A 16,760-nucleotide genomic window follows, 5' to 3' on the forward strand; every position below is an offset into this window, starting at 1 on the left:
ATGCAATGGGCTGAAGTGTTTTTTCCTGTATCATAGATTTCCCATCCCTGGTGCCCCAAATAATATTTAGTTGTCAATATATTTTACAAAACACATTATTTGGTAATTGTCAACAATGCTGTTTATGGGAGTTTGTTGTTTGCAAGTTGGCTGTCCTGCTTCCGGCCTTACAATGGTGACAAAAGTTTCAAAGATAACAAATTGATTATTAAGGTCTTTTGGATGACCCTACACAATGAACACCCTTTCCTGTCTTCCCACTTCCCCCTCTCTCTTTCAACTCTCTTTCCCCATTCTTGTACCCCACCTAGATGTGCACCCATTTCTCCCTTTCAAACATCCCCCACTCCCCCTCTACCTATATTTCCTTCTTTGCTCCTCTTCTGTCCTTATCTCCTTTACGTGTACTTTTTGTCTTTTAATCTCTGGCCATTGTCTAACCCTGTATCTACCTTGCCAGACTGTTTCATCCCCACCTCTCTTCCAGCTTCCTTGCCCTCCTGTATAATCAGTCTGAAGGGCCCATATCTGAAACGTCACTTATCCGTGTTCTCCAGTGATGCTGCCTGGCCTATTTAGTTACTCCAGCACTTTGATTTTTCCTTGTATCGGCAATGAAATGCTTCATGTATTTATGTAATACATTTTTCTTTCAAAATCTTCTAAGTTTGGCTTTTTACTTTAACTAGTTATTCCTTTTTGCAGAAATAGAATAAGATAATTAGATTTATAATTTCCTTATATTTTAGATTAGATTTAGAACACTTCAGATTTAAAATAAAATATCTGAATTTAGATTTTTTTTCATTTGATTAAATAATGCATCATTAAATCTTAGTTAACCAATTTTGTATACCTGTTTTCAGTTTGCAATTGTTATGTGTGATCTAAATAAGTTGTTTGTGTTGTTTTACAAAAAAATATATATATCTGGAATGAGAAAATGCTGGAGGCACTCAGCAGGTCAGGCAGCATCTTCAGAAACAAAAACAGAATTAATGTTTCAATTTGTTGAAATGCAACAAATCTGAAATTATAACTTTTTCTCACAGCACAAATGATGTCTGACCTATCTCCAGCATTTTCTGTTTTTATTTCAAATTGGCAGTGCATTATTTCAATGTAATATACTTTGCTTCCATTTTTAAATGGTCATGTCTTTGAAAAGCTGTTTAAACAGTTGATTCCATTAATCTGGATTATTTTTCTTTTCAAAATGTGGTTTTGGACAAGGAAATAAATGCTTAAACACAAAGATAACAATAAACTAACTACAGTTTTAATGGCTATAATTATCTACTAGGCGTTAAAATTTTCAATGTAGACAGGATACCATTGCAGAATTACATATTTACAATGGGATTACATAGAACTTGCCAATATTCTCTGGAATATTCAAACACTTTTGCTGGGACAAAGTAATTCATATGGATGGTCTAGAAACTTCTGGCAATAGAACTCAGCCCCAAAATACGCCTCTTTTCAATGGTTCAATGGGTGCTTTTATTGTCACATGAGCAAATTGCATACACAGTGATGATCATTTTCATACAAACAGTCCAGTAGAGTATTGCCATACCCCCGAACCTCGATTTGCAAGTGTACAGAAATAGTCTACTGAGCCCACAGTTAAGAGCTGCAATGTTTTGGCGATATTCTCAAAGTTCACGCTCTAGTTCTTATGAGTGGTGCCTGTTCCAGGCTGATGCAGGCCTCCTTCCTTGGACCACGTCCCTCTCCTCGCCCGTCCACCTTTGTTTCCCGGGGGGTTCCTCTTTTGCTATAGTGTTGAGGGATGGCACCCTGGACATTCAAACGGCAGGATATTAAATGACCAGCTAAATTGTCTTGAAAGAAGGGGATTTACTTTTAATGAAATATTAATACAAGAGATTGCAACTTAATGTTTTCCCTGATCCAATCATGGTGATTTCAATGAGAGCCAATTAACATGAACACTCATCTATTATCCTTATTGGCACTGACAGGAATGTCCCGCACCTGATGACCAGTTTCAATACCCTTTAAGTATCCTTGTGTGTTAATGTGTGAACGAGTTGTTTTGCCACTTTGAAGATTGATTCTCATTTTAATAAATATCTCTAATCCATAACTCCTGAATGTTCCCTAACAACGCCATCACAATTGGACCTTGTTAATCCAGTATAATAGATATTCCACTCGGAGAACATGATGAGGGCTCTCAGAATCATATTTATTGATGAATCTAATTGATGAAATGACAATCAATTTGAGGATATCACCCAGTATTCACATTGTTGTTGATCCTTTACCTGAAATCACATTTGGTATAAATCACCTAAGCCTCCACATGGAAAAGTGCTTGGTGTTATTTTTGCTTTATACCGCACGACATAGAACAATATAGCACAGGAACAGAACCTTCGGGCCATAATATTTGTGCTGAATATGATACCAAGTTAAACTAATCTCCTCAGCCTCCACGTTATCCAAAAAACACTTTTGTAACTACCTCCACCATCATCCCTCGCAGTGCTTTCCAGTCACATAGCACTCTGTGTACATAAAAACTTGCCTGCATATTACCTTTTAAAAAATTTGCCCCTCTCACCTTCAAGCTATGTCCTCTCGTCTTTCACATTTCCACCTTGGGGGTCAAAAAGGTTCTGACTATCTACCCTTTCTCTTCTCAAAATCTTCCCTCAGCTCCCAACATTCCAGAGAAAACAATCTGAGTTTGTCCAATCCAATTTCACAATTGCGGTCTATCAACGTAATGCCGATGCAAGTTTCCATTGAAGGGGAAATCCAATTTTCAGAAAGCCAGTTAATCCCCCGGTGAGAAACTCCAGACTCTATTTACGTGGCAGAACTTTGCAGCAGACGTTGGCTCGTTGCCTCATTGAGTTCCTCCAGTCGTCTGTCAGGAACCGAACTTGAAAACACAGAATGATGTCTGCTGTACTATGCATGCAAGACTAAATGTTGGAGGTTCTTAATTTTCTCGCCTTTTCTGGACATAACCAGGGGGGTGCAATCTATTATGACACAGTGGTGGATTACTTAGTGTTGCAGCCTCACAACTCCAGGGACCTGGGTTCAATCCAGACCTCGAGTGATGTCCGTGTTGAGTTTGCATACTCTTTCCATGTGCTCCAGTTTCCTCCCACTGCCAAAAGATAGACTAGTAGATTGTCTGCTGTAAACCCCTCTGGTGTAGGCAAGTGGCAAAAAGAATCAAGGAGGAGTTGATGGCTGGGTGAGAGAGAATAAGTTGGAGAGATGCAGGGTAGATGAGTGAAAGGGACTGAATAAAATCACTGTGCTGGAGCCAGCATGGGCCTGATAGGTCACCTGACTTACCACAGTGTCAAAATCAGTATATTTATTGCTGTTCTGCTATTTATTTAGGTAACTAAATGAAAAGGAATTAATTTGATCAAAATGCTTGCATGATGTCGAACCATTGGTTAAGAGATATTGAAATCCATTAATACTGTTGCCTTGGTTCATAACTTGCTGCAGCAGACAAGAATAACATCCATCATTTTTGGGCTTATCAATTCAATGATGACAATATTTAGCACTCTCAATTGCTGTAAGTGCAAAGTGTGATCTTGGTGTTACACTGCACTTGATGGACCAATTGACCTCTTCCTGTGCTGTACCAGTTCTTTGATTTTAGGTGACAAATTTGGGATTGCATCTAAAGGTTGGGGGGATCAATTAATAGGATCCTGATGGGTAACGTTTTTGCATAGCGGGTGGTGGGTGTATTGAACGAGTTGCTGGAGACAGTTAAAGCAGGTACTATTGTAACATTTAAGAGACATTTAGATAGGTACGTGGATGAGATGGGGTTTGAGATATGTGAGCCAAATGCAGGCTAGTGTAGATGGGACATGTTGGGCCGAAAGGCCTGTTTCCATGTTGTATATGACTCTAAATATATCTCTGGTTTCAAGTTGCAGCATTTATGTATAAATTACACCAATATATTTATAAATAATACTAATAGCAGCCTCAACTACAGCTACCCCAATTATGAACAATTTGGGTTTTTAACTTGGCTTATTGCTGTTCATAAAGTTATTAGTAAATAACTGTTTTATCCTCAATGATCAGAGACCAATCAAACTACCTGAATGAATTGCAGGGTTGTTTCCGCTCATTTCTATTCTTTTTAGGCAAATCTTTGTAAGGAAGTTTACCTCGGATTTGGATCTTTTATTATGATTCTTGTGTTTATAGGGGAATCAAGGGAAGAGAGAACATTCAGGAACTGGATGAATTCACAGGGGGTGAGTCCCTTTGTCAATCACCTTTACAGGTAAAACAAGTTTACTTTTGGGTTTTTGTTTCTCGTTAATAGAATGGAAAATCGGTCATATTGTTGCCCTCTATTGAAATGTAAGCAGCTACAGAAGTGCATAGGTATTGATCGAGAATGGGTTCATTGAAAGACAAAACACGCTGCCTGACAGTGATAGTTCACTCCATTTCTCTTGGTATATTCCAAGTAATGAAAATGGAGTACCTGAATGTTGGGTATTTTTGTTAGAAAGACAACTTTCATAAGTGGGATCTTTGCGTTAATTCATAAGCCATTGTAGTGTGGAAGGGAAGAAAAATGTTGGTCAAAGAGTGATCTGTTGCTCTAGGAATGGTGGAGCTATCGCATGGAAAAAACCTTGACCGTTGCTGGTTCCATACTAAATATGTGATCTGAGTATCAAAATTAATAGTACATCCTAAACAGGTATTGAGGGGGGAAACAGCAGGACACCCAGTTCATTGGGTAATGCCTTTTCCATTACATATGATGCTGATATCTTGTACTAAAATAGAAGTGTGGCTGGTGTCAAAAGACGTACTGAAAAATTCATCTTGTATTACATTTACATTTACAAAATTGGGTTATGCAGGTAACTTTAACAGGCAACATTACCTAAAGTTCGTTGACAGCAATTTTAGTGTATTAAGTCGTTATAACTAATAACACTCTAAATTTTGACTTTTTTATCAGCTTACCAATCTTCCAAAACCCAATTTAGCTTCTCTCATTACATCTTGTATTAGTCAAAACATTGTCATCAGTCCATCCTTTGATACTTTTAATTAGTATTTGTGCATGCATCAGATATACCTTTTGGTTGTCTGTCTCCTTTGCATAACTCGGTGCATTTCTACATTAGATTGCATCTGTCTTGAACGAGCTTGTTCACTTTAAACTGAAAACTTAACATTTTTGAACTGTGCAAACCAAAACTTGGCTGACAATGTACATAAATTTTGTTGAGACGGCATCTGTTAAGGGAAAAGATAGATAGAACATAGAGCAGGACAGGAACAAGCTCTTTGGCCCATAAAATCCATGCCGAACAGGATGCCAAGTTAAATTAATCTCCTTTGCCTCCGATATCTCTCCATTCCCTGCATATCCATATGCCTATTGAAAAGCCTCTTAAACGCCACTATTGTATCTGCCTCCACCACCATCCCAGGCAGCGTGTTCCAGGCACCCACCATTCTGTGCTTTAAGGAAAGAACTTGCCATGCACATCTCCTTTGAATGAACCTCTTGCATGAAAGTTTTGCTATTTAGTTTAGTTTACAGATGCAGCTTGGGAACAGGCCCTTCAGCCTATTTGAATGCCGTTGACCATTTATCATCCATTCACAGTGGTGTCCTATGTCATCCCACTTTCTCATCCACTCCCTGCACACGGGCAAGTCTACAGAGACGAATTAAAATACAAACCTGCAAGTCTTTGGGATGTGGGAGGAAACCAGGGAACACATGGTCACAGGAAGAACGTGCATACTCAACACAGACAGCACCCAAGGTCAGGATCGAATCCTGGTCCCTGGTGTTGTGTGGCAGCAGCTCTACTGGCTGCGCCATCAGTCTTTGCTCAGTTGCTTGATCTGTAGGGGAGTAGAGGCTTATGGGGAGACTGGCAGGAAAATCGGAATTGAAGTTAAGATCTGATTGGCCAAGCAAACCTGAGGGACCACATGGGTTATCCCTGCTCAGGTCTTACATTTGACATTCAACTTATGCACCTACAATCATTATTTATTTGCAAGTTTATTTTATGTGGATGTACATGTGAAAATGCTGTTTTTTTTCAATCCAGTGATCTGACTGATGCCTTAGTAATATTCCAGCTATACCAGAATGTCAATGTGCCAGTAGATTGGAACCGTGTCAACCGGCCTCCCTATCCACAGCTCGGGGCAAACATGAAGAAGGTATGTTGAGTAAAGTTGTTTAAGTTTCAAGCACTACTAACATCTAAGTAATGTGTAGGAAAGAACTGCTTATGCTGGTTTATATCAAAGATAGACACAAAATGCTGGAGTAACCCAGGCAGCATCTTTGGAGAAAAATAATCTGATGTTTCAGGTCGGAAAGTCACCTATGTGGGATTTGACCCGAAAAGTCACCTATTCCTTTTCTCCAGAGATGCTGCATGACCCACTGAGTTACTCCAGCAATTTGTGTCTGTCTATGCAATGTAGATGGATTCAATATTTTAAATGCTGTGTTCTTCATTTGTTTGATGACTTTCTAATTCTGGTTGTGTAAGAAAATAACTGCAGATGCTGGTGCAAATCGAAGGTATTTATTCACAAAAAGCTGGAGTAACTCAGCAGGTCAGGCAGCACCTCAGGAGAGAAGGAATGGGTGACGTTTCGGGTCGAGACCCTTCTTCAGGCTGATGTCAGGGGGGCGGGACAAAGGAAGGATATAGGTGGAGACAGGAAGACAGTGGGAGATCTGGGGAGGGGAAGAGAGGGACAGAGGACACTTTTAGAATCTGACACATTTGATTCTAATCAGTTTTCTCCCCATCCTACAAAAATATTGGCCGGCAATAAAGTCCAATTGCACAAGTATAATTTAACTTCTTGTACCTCAGCCATGTCCTTGTTCCTGTGGGTGTTAATGGCAAGGTCAGTGTATTGTCCATCCCTAATTGTCTCTGAATGCCTCACTAGCTGTTAATCATCAACCACATATCTTTCTGTCTGGAGTCATGTATGGGCCAAACTGGTAGAGACCATCAGTGGACCCAATTAGGCTTTTATGATCTAGTATGTTTATGATTCCTATTATGATACCGTGGGTAAGTGGAGTTGATGCCAATGATGGATCAACCCTGATCTGACTGAATGAAGTAAGCTTTAGGAGCAGTATGGTCTACTCCTGCTCAAGCCATGCCATACTCATTTTATAGCAGATTTAGTGCAGTGAATTCAATGAGGTTCTCTGATGAAGTCAACTTTAAATTCTCATGCCTGCCCCTAACTTGTGCATATGCACGTTTCCCTGGCACAGTTCCCAATCGTGGGCAAATTTTTCTGGGGTGTTTTTTCGAGATCCATGAGGTGAAGGAAAAAAACTCACCATGTTTCTGTGAGAGAGACAGAAGCATGTTTTCCCAGAATATGGCACTCGAATGAATATCCAGTGCATCTCCTCTCCTCAGTGCATTCTCCTCTTTTTTTAAATTGGTGATTGGTTTTGTGTGACACCATCGAGACTGTATCTGAAAACGTATCTTTGCTCTCCCCAGCTCGAAAATTGCAACTATGCCGTTGAACTGGGTAAAAACAAGGCCTGCTTTTCTCTTGTGGGTATTGCTGGGCAAGATCTGAACGCAGGCAATCGAACACTTACGCTGGCTCTAATTTGGCAGCTCATGAGAAGGTGAGGGACTTTCTCATTAATGCAGTTACAAAGAGAAAAATGTCACTACTTTGGCAATGTTAATTTTCCAAACAGGCATTGCAGATTATTTGGAGCTATCTAATGAGTTAATATAAACTCATTTGTTTTGATGCTTAGGAATTTTATTTGGCAAATCTTGTGACATGCAGAGTAAATCAATTTGAGTTATTTTTATTTTTAAGGTGGCTGCTATTAAACCTACAGTTATTACTTGCCAACTGCAGATTTTTTTTCTCTCTCTGGAATTTTAAGGAGACTGGCTTGCAATCCTCACATACAAGGTTTAAGATTTTTAATATCCCTTAGTCGTAGAGTCATACAGAATGAAACAGGCCTTTCAGCCCAACTTGCCCATTCCGATCAAAATGCCCCATCGACACTAGTCCTACCTGTTTGCATTTGGCCCATATTCCCTTAAACCTTTCCTGTCCATGTCCCTGTTCAAATGTCTTTGAAATGTTATTATACCACCATCTTTGTTTATTTAAAAAATTTAAAGTTGCCCCTCGGGTTCCTATTAAATCCTTCCCTTCTCCCCTTAAACACATGCCCTGTGATTCATGAGTCACCTTCCCTGAGAAAATGGTGACATGAACAATTGTGGCATATGCCGATGTTTGATTTCAACATGTTCTGAAATCACCATGTTTGGTTGTGCTTAAAATCAGAGTTATGGGAAGCAGTTTCATGTTTTTAATATCCTAAAACAAAAATGACGTACTTTTCAGTCGTAGTACATTTTTATTCTCATTTTGATGGATTATAAAGTTCAGACTCTTAGTGTTGTCAGAATAGGACCACATTTTGGAAAGATATTTTAAACTTTGGATCTTTAATCTTCCTATCTTGCTATTTCAGGTATACCCTAAAGGTGCTGTCAGATCTTGGAGAAGGGTCAAAGGTGACAGATGAAATCATCATAAAATGGGTAAATGAGACTTTGGCAAATGCAAAGAAGAGCAGCTCAATTGTCAGCTTCAAGGTAAATGAGAAATATCATATTTTGGCTTAACAAATTTGTACGCAAGAATTGTTCTGTGCCCAGTGCAGTTCACAATTAAACACTCTTGACTCTTGATTTTAGATTTAGATTTTATAATTACTGACTGCACTGTATTCCAGTGACATAATAAAAGCTAAATCATAAATTATCTACAAGGTAACATTTTATTTGGAATTTAACCGAAGGTTTAAAGAAATTCTCCACGTAATCTCATTCTATTTGGGCTGATCTTGCTAGAAGGGAAAAGAGGGCTACTTGTATGAGAACTTTTACAATAGATTATCGATGCAGTGTGTTCTGGATGCTTCAAACATTTCTGACAATTGGTTACTGTGAATCAATGCCAATTTGAGGAAAATTTGAAAGTAGGTGATGTTTTTCACTGATCGTGGTACTTAACACTGCTCTTAACTTTTCCCGCAAGTACTTATTTTTACAACGTGTTTGAGAAGGGCCTTTGCCATTCATAATTGAGTATAGACGTTGGGATGTGTAGGAAGGAACTGTTGGTTTACACTGAAAATAGACACAAAATGCTAGAGTAACTCAGCGGGTCAGGCAGCATCTCTTGTGAAAAGGAATGGGGTGGCATTTTGGGTTGAGACTGTTCATCAGACTGAGTCAGGGGAGAGGGAAATTAGAGGAATGAAAAGATACAGAACAAATCAGAACTGGCACCGATTACCAAAGATCCCATGATGGGACATTGTTGACTGTGGAGGAGGAGATATTGGAAGCCTACGAACAGGAAGACTAAGGTGGGGGATGGGGGGAGAGGGTATGCAACGGTTACTGGAAATTAGAAAAAAATAATATACCACTGGGTTGTAAGCTGCCCAAGTGAAATATGATGTGCTGTTCCTCCAATTTGCATGTGGACTCGCACGGACAGAAGTTGGGATGTTACGTTACAGTTGTACAAGACATTGGAGAGGCTGCATTTGGATTATTGTGTTCAGTATTGGTCATAATGCTATAGGAAGGATGTTATTAAGCTCGAAAGAAAGCAGTGAAGATTTGAGAATGTTACCAGGATCTGAGGGCCTGAGCTATGGGAAGAGACTGGGCAGGCTAAGACTTTATAGGGCACAGTGGCGCAGCAATAGTTGCTGTCTTAAAATGCCAGAGAGCTTGGTTCGATCCTGACTATGGGTGCTGTCTATGTGGAGTTTACACGTTCTCATTGTGACTGCATGAGTTTTTTCCAGGTGCTCTGCTTTCCTCCCGCATTCCAAGATGTGCAGGTTTGTAGGTTAATTGGCTTCTGTAAATTGATCCTAGTGTGTAGTATGCAAAACTGGGATAACATGGAACTAGTGTATGGGTGATTGTTAATTGGCACCGACTCGATGGGCTGAAGGGCTTGTTTGCATGTTGTACCTCTAACCTAAACAATTACTTGGGGCGCAGGAGGTTGAGGGGTATATTTTATAGAGGTGTATATAGATAAAGTGGGGAATAGATAAAGTGAATGCACAGAGTCTTTTACCCAGATTTGGGGAATCAAGAATCAGAGGACATAGGTTTAAGGTGAGAGGGGAAGGATTTGATTGGAACCCAAGGGGCAACTTTTCATACAGAGGGTGGTGGGTATATAGATCGAGCTGCCCGAGGAAGTAGCAGAGGCAAGTACTGTAACAAGATTTAAAAAAGATTTGGACAGGTACATAGGAAAGGTAAGAGGGATATGATCCAAACATGGGTGGGTTGGACAAATGTCGATAGGGCATTTTGGTCAGCATGGGAAAGTTGGGCTGAAGGGCCTGTTTCTTTGCCATATGATTCTGACTCTTAATTATTTTGAGGTACTTGCAGAACAACAGATAAAAATTAACGCCAAGTCAAAGGAGAGTCACCAAAACTCAGTAAATTAGCTATTTTAAGGAGAGTCTTCAAGAGACGAGTGGAGGTTTCGGGAACATATTTCAGAGCATCAGTCGAGGTGGTTGAAAAATAAAATAGTTCATGAGGGGACAAAAGCAAGGTGAAACGCTGAAGGCCAGAAACATGGGGTACAGTTCTTGGATGTTGTGGGGCAAGATGAGCTTGGAAAACAAAAAAAGGACTACAAGGAATGGAACTTAATGAGTTTTTTTAAACCAACTAATGTAGAATGGAGGCCTATATGGGTTTCAAGGTTGAGTGGAATTTAATGTAGTTTGGATTGTTAAAAGTACCAACTCTAGAAAAGTTGAGGAGGTTGATGAAAAGATTCCTGGCAGTTTGAATGAAGTTTGATTCTATCTTTTCATTTGATTTTTGATTTTCGGTCAATGATGGCTGAGCTAAGGTTTCTCTGAGAAGCCCACAACACTGGCTTGAATGGAGATGTGCTTGAACTAGAAATTCTAGATAAGAGTTGAATTCTCTGGAGTGTGCCATTTCATTGAGTTAGTGTATATATAGTAACATTTTGGGGTTTTTGGGGTTGTGTAATTTGAATGCCTATTTAATGCTTTTATTGTTGGACTGTGGGTGACCGAATTTCGTCCAATATTGGATGACAAAATAAAGCTATCTATCTATACTGGGCATTGAAAGAGAAATGCAGAAATAACTGAATTTTAATCTCAATTTAAAATAAAATCACTGCATTTATATGAAATAAAGAACATTTCAGATGAGAGCATGTATCTTTTAGCTTTTAAGAACCTAAAGTAGAATTGCCCTTTTAGTGACTAAAAAAAAAAAAAATCTCACAAATCTACGTTTTGTACACTGGACCAGCATTCATTGTTTTGTCTGGCCTGCTGGGTGACTCCAGCACTTTGTGTCTATCTTCAGTGTAAACCACCATCTGCAGTTCCTGTCTGTGCACTTGATTGATTTGTTACTCCTTACTCAAAATTGCAAGGTTGTAAAGAATGGTTGCAATATATGACTTTCATTATATTATCTATGTTATTAAAGATTGTGTTTTCATTTTGTCCCCCAGGATAAATGCATTTGCACTAGTTTACCTGTTATAGACTTGATAGATGCTGTTGTACCTAATGCGATTCGCTATGAGCTGGTGAAACGCACTGACGTTTCAGAAGTTGACAAATTGAACAATGCAAAGTGAGTTTAATTTTCAAGATAAGTAATTCTTCATGTAAGCAATGTGTAGAGATTTATAGTGCCTGTGTTGAATTGACGACGTCTTATCTTTACCATCTTTAAAGATTGAAACTATAAATTGGTTTCAAAATTAACTATGTCAAGCAAATTGGAAGTTAACTTGTAATTTTTGGTTTTGCTTGATTTTTGGCAAACATTGATATCAAATTTAAAGAAAATCATTTCAGTTTATTTAGGGATTTTTTTAACTGTTGGAAAAAAAAGCATTGCCTGCTTAAAATAATCTTATTTCTTCACCTTCCAAAGCTAGTTTTATTGTTGAAAATTAATGAAGCTTTTTCATTATTACTTTAGAAATAAAATGTAAACTGAAATATCAGTGACATATTTTATAGCAAAATGACGGAGAAAGCAATTTTTAGAAGTCTTTATCATCTGTGCAATGATTATTGAGTATCCCCACCCACCCCAACAATAATTTTGAGTTAAAAATGACATTGCTTTTGAAAAAAATGTTTGTTCACAATCTTTAAAACTGAAATGCAGAGCTGGGGAACAGAATCCATTCTCTTTAGGAATAGTACCTATAGCATTAATTGAGCACACTGTTCCTGCCTATGTCTCTTTCAGATATGCCATTTCAGTAGCCCGGAAGATAGGTGCCCGGGTATATGCACTGCCCGAAGACCTAGTGCAAGTGAAGCCAAAAATGGTTATGACTGTCTTCGCTTGCTTAATGGGCAAAGGACTGAAAAAGGTGTGAAGAACATTGAGCACTTCATTCACCATGACCATGTCTGCCATATCAAATGGATTCTGCAATTTACAGAATTTATCGTCTTACTTTTGAATCTGTTTATAAGTAAAGAGTTTAATATTCTTAAGAACAATTTCAGAAACAAGTACTAACTGGAAAATATTTTCATCTTGTGCATTTAATTCAGTTCCTGTCTGTGCATTTCTTGTTTCATTTAGCAAGTAAATCAAAGCTTGTATCTTTTTCAACTTGCACTTTACCACATTATTCATCACATTTAAACATATTTTGCATATGAAGCCGTCCAATATTCTTGTGCCTGAACATGTTTATGATTTGCCTACTTTTAGGAAATAGATGTTTTTTGAACATGGCCATCATTATTATCAAAATATAAAAACTTAAATCTGGAAGGAGATGCGCCGTTATAATTTATCTCCATTTCTCAGTGGTTTGTATGCAGTCTCGAACGTTTTCAGAACAAATCCAAAGCCCATAAATGGAATTGCTATAATTCCTGTTATCTCAAAACTTCATAGTCACAGTTTGAACTGAGGGATGAACTACTGAATTGAATCACTGCTGTCTTCCAGGAGAATGTAAAAGATGGCAAAGGCAGAAGTACAGTGTGAAACTGCACAGGTGTAGAGAGGCTTGCAGAACACTCATCTGCGGAACACTAGTGCAAATAGTGCTGTGATAGCATTTACAAGATTATATTATGTTGAACAAGGTCTTCACATACCAGACGATTGTACTGTTCAAAGTTGACTTTAGGCTTTCGTTCCAATAAACAAAACATTTAATTTGATAAGAAATTGCCTGATCGAATCAGCGTTTGTCTGAATTGCGGGCAGAAAATAATTCTTGAAGTAACGCAACACCATAATTAATTTAAATTTACTGCAGCTGTTTGGTAAAATGTTGTCAAGGTATGACAGTATAATTTTAAGAGTCAGAATATTTTGCAAACTTTTTTTTGTAGTCTCATATAATTTATTTGGCAGGAATTCAACAGTGTTTGATTGGAAAGTGCTTTGGTCTGAATGAATCCTCCACTTATTTGAACCGTATTTCAATTGGTTGTGTGTCTATTCACTGCTAATTTACAGCAGGAGATATCTGCACACTGGTGTTGCAATTTACTGTCCATGAACTGCAGAAACTCTATGCACAAATTAAGGATCTATCTTTATTGTAGAATTGTATTTCCTGTTATTAATTCCTCTGCATAGGAAGCTAGGTGTTTTGTAACTGGAATTTCAAATTTCACTAAAATAAAGGTTGCATTGCCTAGACTCTTTGCACTATATTTCTTGAAATGATTGGAAACGTCTTTTTAGAAAACATTGTTTTCATTGTGTTTAATTAATTTAGAGAAGGAACATGGAAACAGGTTCTTCAGCCCACCGAGCCCACACCCACACTGGCCACCGATCACCCATTCACACTAATTCTATGTTATTCCACTCCCGACACATTAGGAGCAATTTTACAGATAACCTACAAACCTACATATCTTTGGGATGTGGGATGAAACTGGAACACGTGGAGGAAACCAATGCAGTTACAAGGAGAACGGGCAATCTCAACATTGACAGCTTCCGAGGTCGGATTTGAACCCCGGCCCCTGGCGCTGTGAGGCAGTGGTTCTACCAGCTGTTCTACTGTGCCTCCCTTGACAAAGTTCACGAAGAGGTCCTTGAATAGTTAATGCCATTGCAGTTGTAGTTTAGTACAAGTAAAATAAAATGGTCATTCAGTACTCGTGATGCTTTCACTTTGCGACCTCATATACACAACTGTTATCGCAAATGGACAGTGCTTGGCTACCTTCATTAATTGTACGGCATTAAAACAAGTGAGCAGCTTTGTATTGGGCCTGAGTTGCAAAACTACTTTTCAAAAATCTTATCTGAAGAAAGTTATCCTATTTAAATAAACCACAAAACATGTTGAAATTGTACATTATTTATGTCACTGACTTGGAGTCATCATTTTTAACATTGAATCTATCTGAATGCAAAGAGGACAACTCACTATAATCAGTAAAACTTATCACTACCAACTCTGAAAAATAAATCACAACATAGTGATCAGTTTGATTTATTCTCAGTTTCATTTTAATTGTGATGTGATTTGAGCTACTGTTATATTACTAATATATATTAGTGTTAATGGTTGTATTTATATTGCTACATCTAAAACAATTATTTTCAAAATAAAGGATTTGAATAAGCAAACAAATAAACAAACTAGTTTATATTATATTTTTATCTGTTTAACATTTCTATCAATCTTTCCTTATTTTTAACTCTGTTGGAAATGACAAATACAAGTTAGATCAGGAAGAAGGTGTTCCGGTGCCTTTACCTTCCTCAAAATTTAAAGAGACTTCTATAGATCAGAGGGTTAAAGAGACTTATGTATGTTTTAACAAACATGGAAGTTTGCACTGTAGAAAGTATCGTGACTGGTTGTATCATGGCTGGTATTTATCAATTCCAAAGCATTGCTAAACAAGTGGCCGCAGAGAGTGGTTAACTTCAGTATTTCTCTTTTTCTATGGGCAAGCATGGATGTGAATATTATAAAAAATCATCTGGGATCTGAGTGACTACAATTTCTTTCTACCATGCAAAACAGTGGTCAAGACTGAAACGTTTTGGAAATAGCCGGATATAATGCACATCACGATTGTGGCAGTTTAATCAAAGACACTTAGAACTATTTTGCAACCCTTTTTCTCCATTGCCTTTTAACGCATACACTTTTCAGTACTTCATCAGTTGTGTTTTCCTCTGTTTCTGGTTGGGCAGAAAGAGGGAGAGGGGAGGAATGAAAGATGGACAGAGAAAGAAGGGAAGAAAGGAATGAGAAGGGATGGAAGAAAGAGGGAAGGGATGAAAGAAAGAAAGGGAGGGAAGGGAGGGAAGAAAGAGAGAAGGGAGGGGAGAAAGAGAGGGAAGAGAGGGGAGGGAAGAAAGAGGGAGGAAGAGAGGGAAAGGAGGGAGAGAAGGGAGGGAGAGAAGGGAGGGGAGGGAGGGAGGGGAGAGAGAGAAAATTGTCAAAAAGGAAAGAATGATGATAAGGATGAATAGATAAAGAGGAAATAAATAAAAGGATGGGTGGATAGAAGAGCGAGTGACACAATGCAGAGAGAGGGCCAGGCAGTATGGTCATGTCATGCGCACAGGGCGCTGGAGCCGGAGCCGGAGCAGGAGCCGTCACTGCTCGGTGTGCTGAGGGAAGGGCTGATCTTGCAGCGCTGGGCTACCGGGCTGCTCCTCTACCGCGGGCAAGGGACAGATGCGGGGGCCGCGGCGCGGCGAGGCTGAGGCTGAGGCTGAGGCTGAGGGGGGCGCCCACATGCAGCGCTGAGGGGTGCAGCTCCGCTCGCCATGGCCAGCCTGTACCACAGCACCGAGGCCGCCGCCGCCGCCTCCCCCAACAGGTTCCTCACCTTAAAGGACGTGCGCCAAGTCAAGGAGGAGACCACCATGGACGAGAAGCTCTTCTTGCTGGCGTGCGAGAAAGGTCGCCGCACTGCAGCCTCGGGGGAGGGAGATAGGGTGGAGAACTGGAGGAGGGGGAGAGATGGGGATGGGAGGGAGAGATGATGGGGAGGGGAGGGGGGGGGGGGAGGTGATGGGGTGAGATTGGGGGAGGGGGAGATGGTGGGAGGGTGAGATGATGGGGATGGGAGAGAGGAGGGGGAGGGGGGAGGGGAGGGTGAGATGGTGGGAGAGATGATGGGGAGGGTGGGAGATGTGATGGGGAGGGAGAAAGATGTGGTTGAGATGGTGGGGGAGAGATTGTGGGAGGGTGAGATGGTGGGGGAGGGAGAGATTGGGGAGAGGTGATGGGGAGGAGAGGAAGAGAAGGGGAGAGGGTGAGATGATGGGACCGAGATGGAGGGGGAAGAGATGGGGGAGGGGTGGTTGGTGGGATTGGCTGAGGCAGATGGGGAGAGGTAAGGATGGGGTGGGGGTGGATCATGAGGTGGTCTTGATGGGCAAGTGGGAAGTCTGTAGTTGTCTGCCGCTAACAAAATATGTAAACTTGCTTTTCCTACATTTGTGATTACTTGTTTTACACTAATGGAAAAAAATCAGCATATATGATTTGAACCGTCACATTATTTCTTGATAACATTGCATTCTCTGATGTTCATGCTAAATATGGTGTGCAGTAGCAAGCATTATTTGGAATAGCAGAAC

The 16,760-nt window shown here is 39.7% G+C and overlaps 2 protein-coding genes and 1 long non-coding RNA gene across 4 annotated transcripts in view; 2 read left to right on the forward strand and 1 right to left on the reverse strand.

Moving 5' to 3' along the window:
- The window catches only part of LOC144599468 (plastin-1-like), a 93,926-nt gene extending 79,247 nt beyond the window's left edge, over positions 1-14,679 (forward strand). For both annotated transcript variants that reach the window (XM_078410418.1, XM_078410419.1), the window contains exons 11-16: positions 4,234-4,312; positions 6,123-6,237; positions 7,566-7,699; positions 8,579-8,702; positions 11,659-11,783; positions 12,414-14,679. In XM_078410418.1, the coding sequence (XP_078266544.1) occupies positions 4,234-4,312; positions 6,123-6,237; positions 7,566-7,699; positions 8,579-8,702; positions 11,659-11,783; positions 12,414-12,546 (710 nt within the window). In that variant the 3' untranslated portion in view covers positions 12,547-14,679. The remainder of the gene's footprint in view (positions 1-4,233; positions 4,313-6,122; positions 6,238-7,565; positions 7,700-8,578; positions 8,703-11,658; positions 11,784-12,413) is intronic.
- On the reverse strand, positions 1,258-16,446 carry LOC144599470 (uncharacterized). Its single transcript, XR_013548007.1, has 2 exons — positions 16,004-16,446; positions 1,258-1,847 (listed from the first exon to the last, which is right to left on the reverse strand). It is a non-coding gene; the product is annotated as an uncharacterized LOC144599470 (long non-coding RNA).
- The window catches only part of trpc1 (transient receptor potential cation channel, subfamily C, member 1), a 71,424-nt gene continuing 70,306 nt past the window's right edge, over positions 15,643-16,760 (forward strand). The window contains exon 1 of the mRNA XM_078410416.1: positions 15,643-16,077. Coding sequence (XP_078266542.1) covers positions 15,942-16,077 — 136 coding nt within the window. The 5' untranslated portion in view covers positions 15,643-15,941. The remainder of the gene's footprint in view (positions 16,078-16,760) is intronic.

This window comes from Rhinoraja longicauda, chromosome 13, assembly GCF_053455715.1.
Source record: "Rhinoraja longicauda isolate Sanriku21f chromosome 13, sRhiLon1.1, whole genome shotgun sequence".
NCBI lineage: Eukaryota > Metazoa > Chordata > Chondrichthyes > Rajiformes > Arhynchobatidae > Rhinoraja > Rhinoraja longicauda.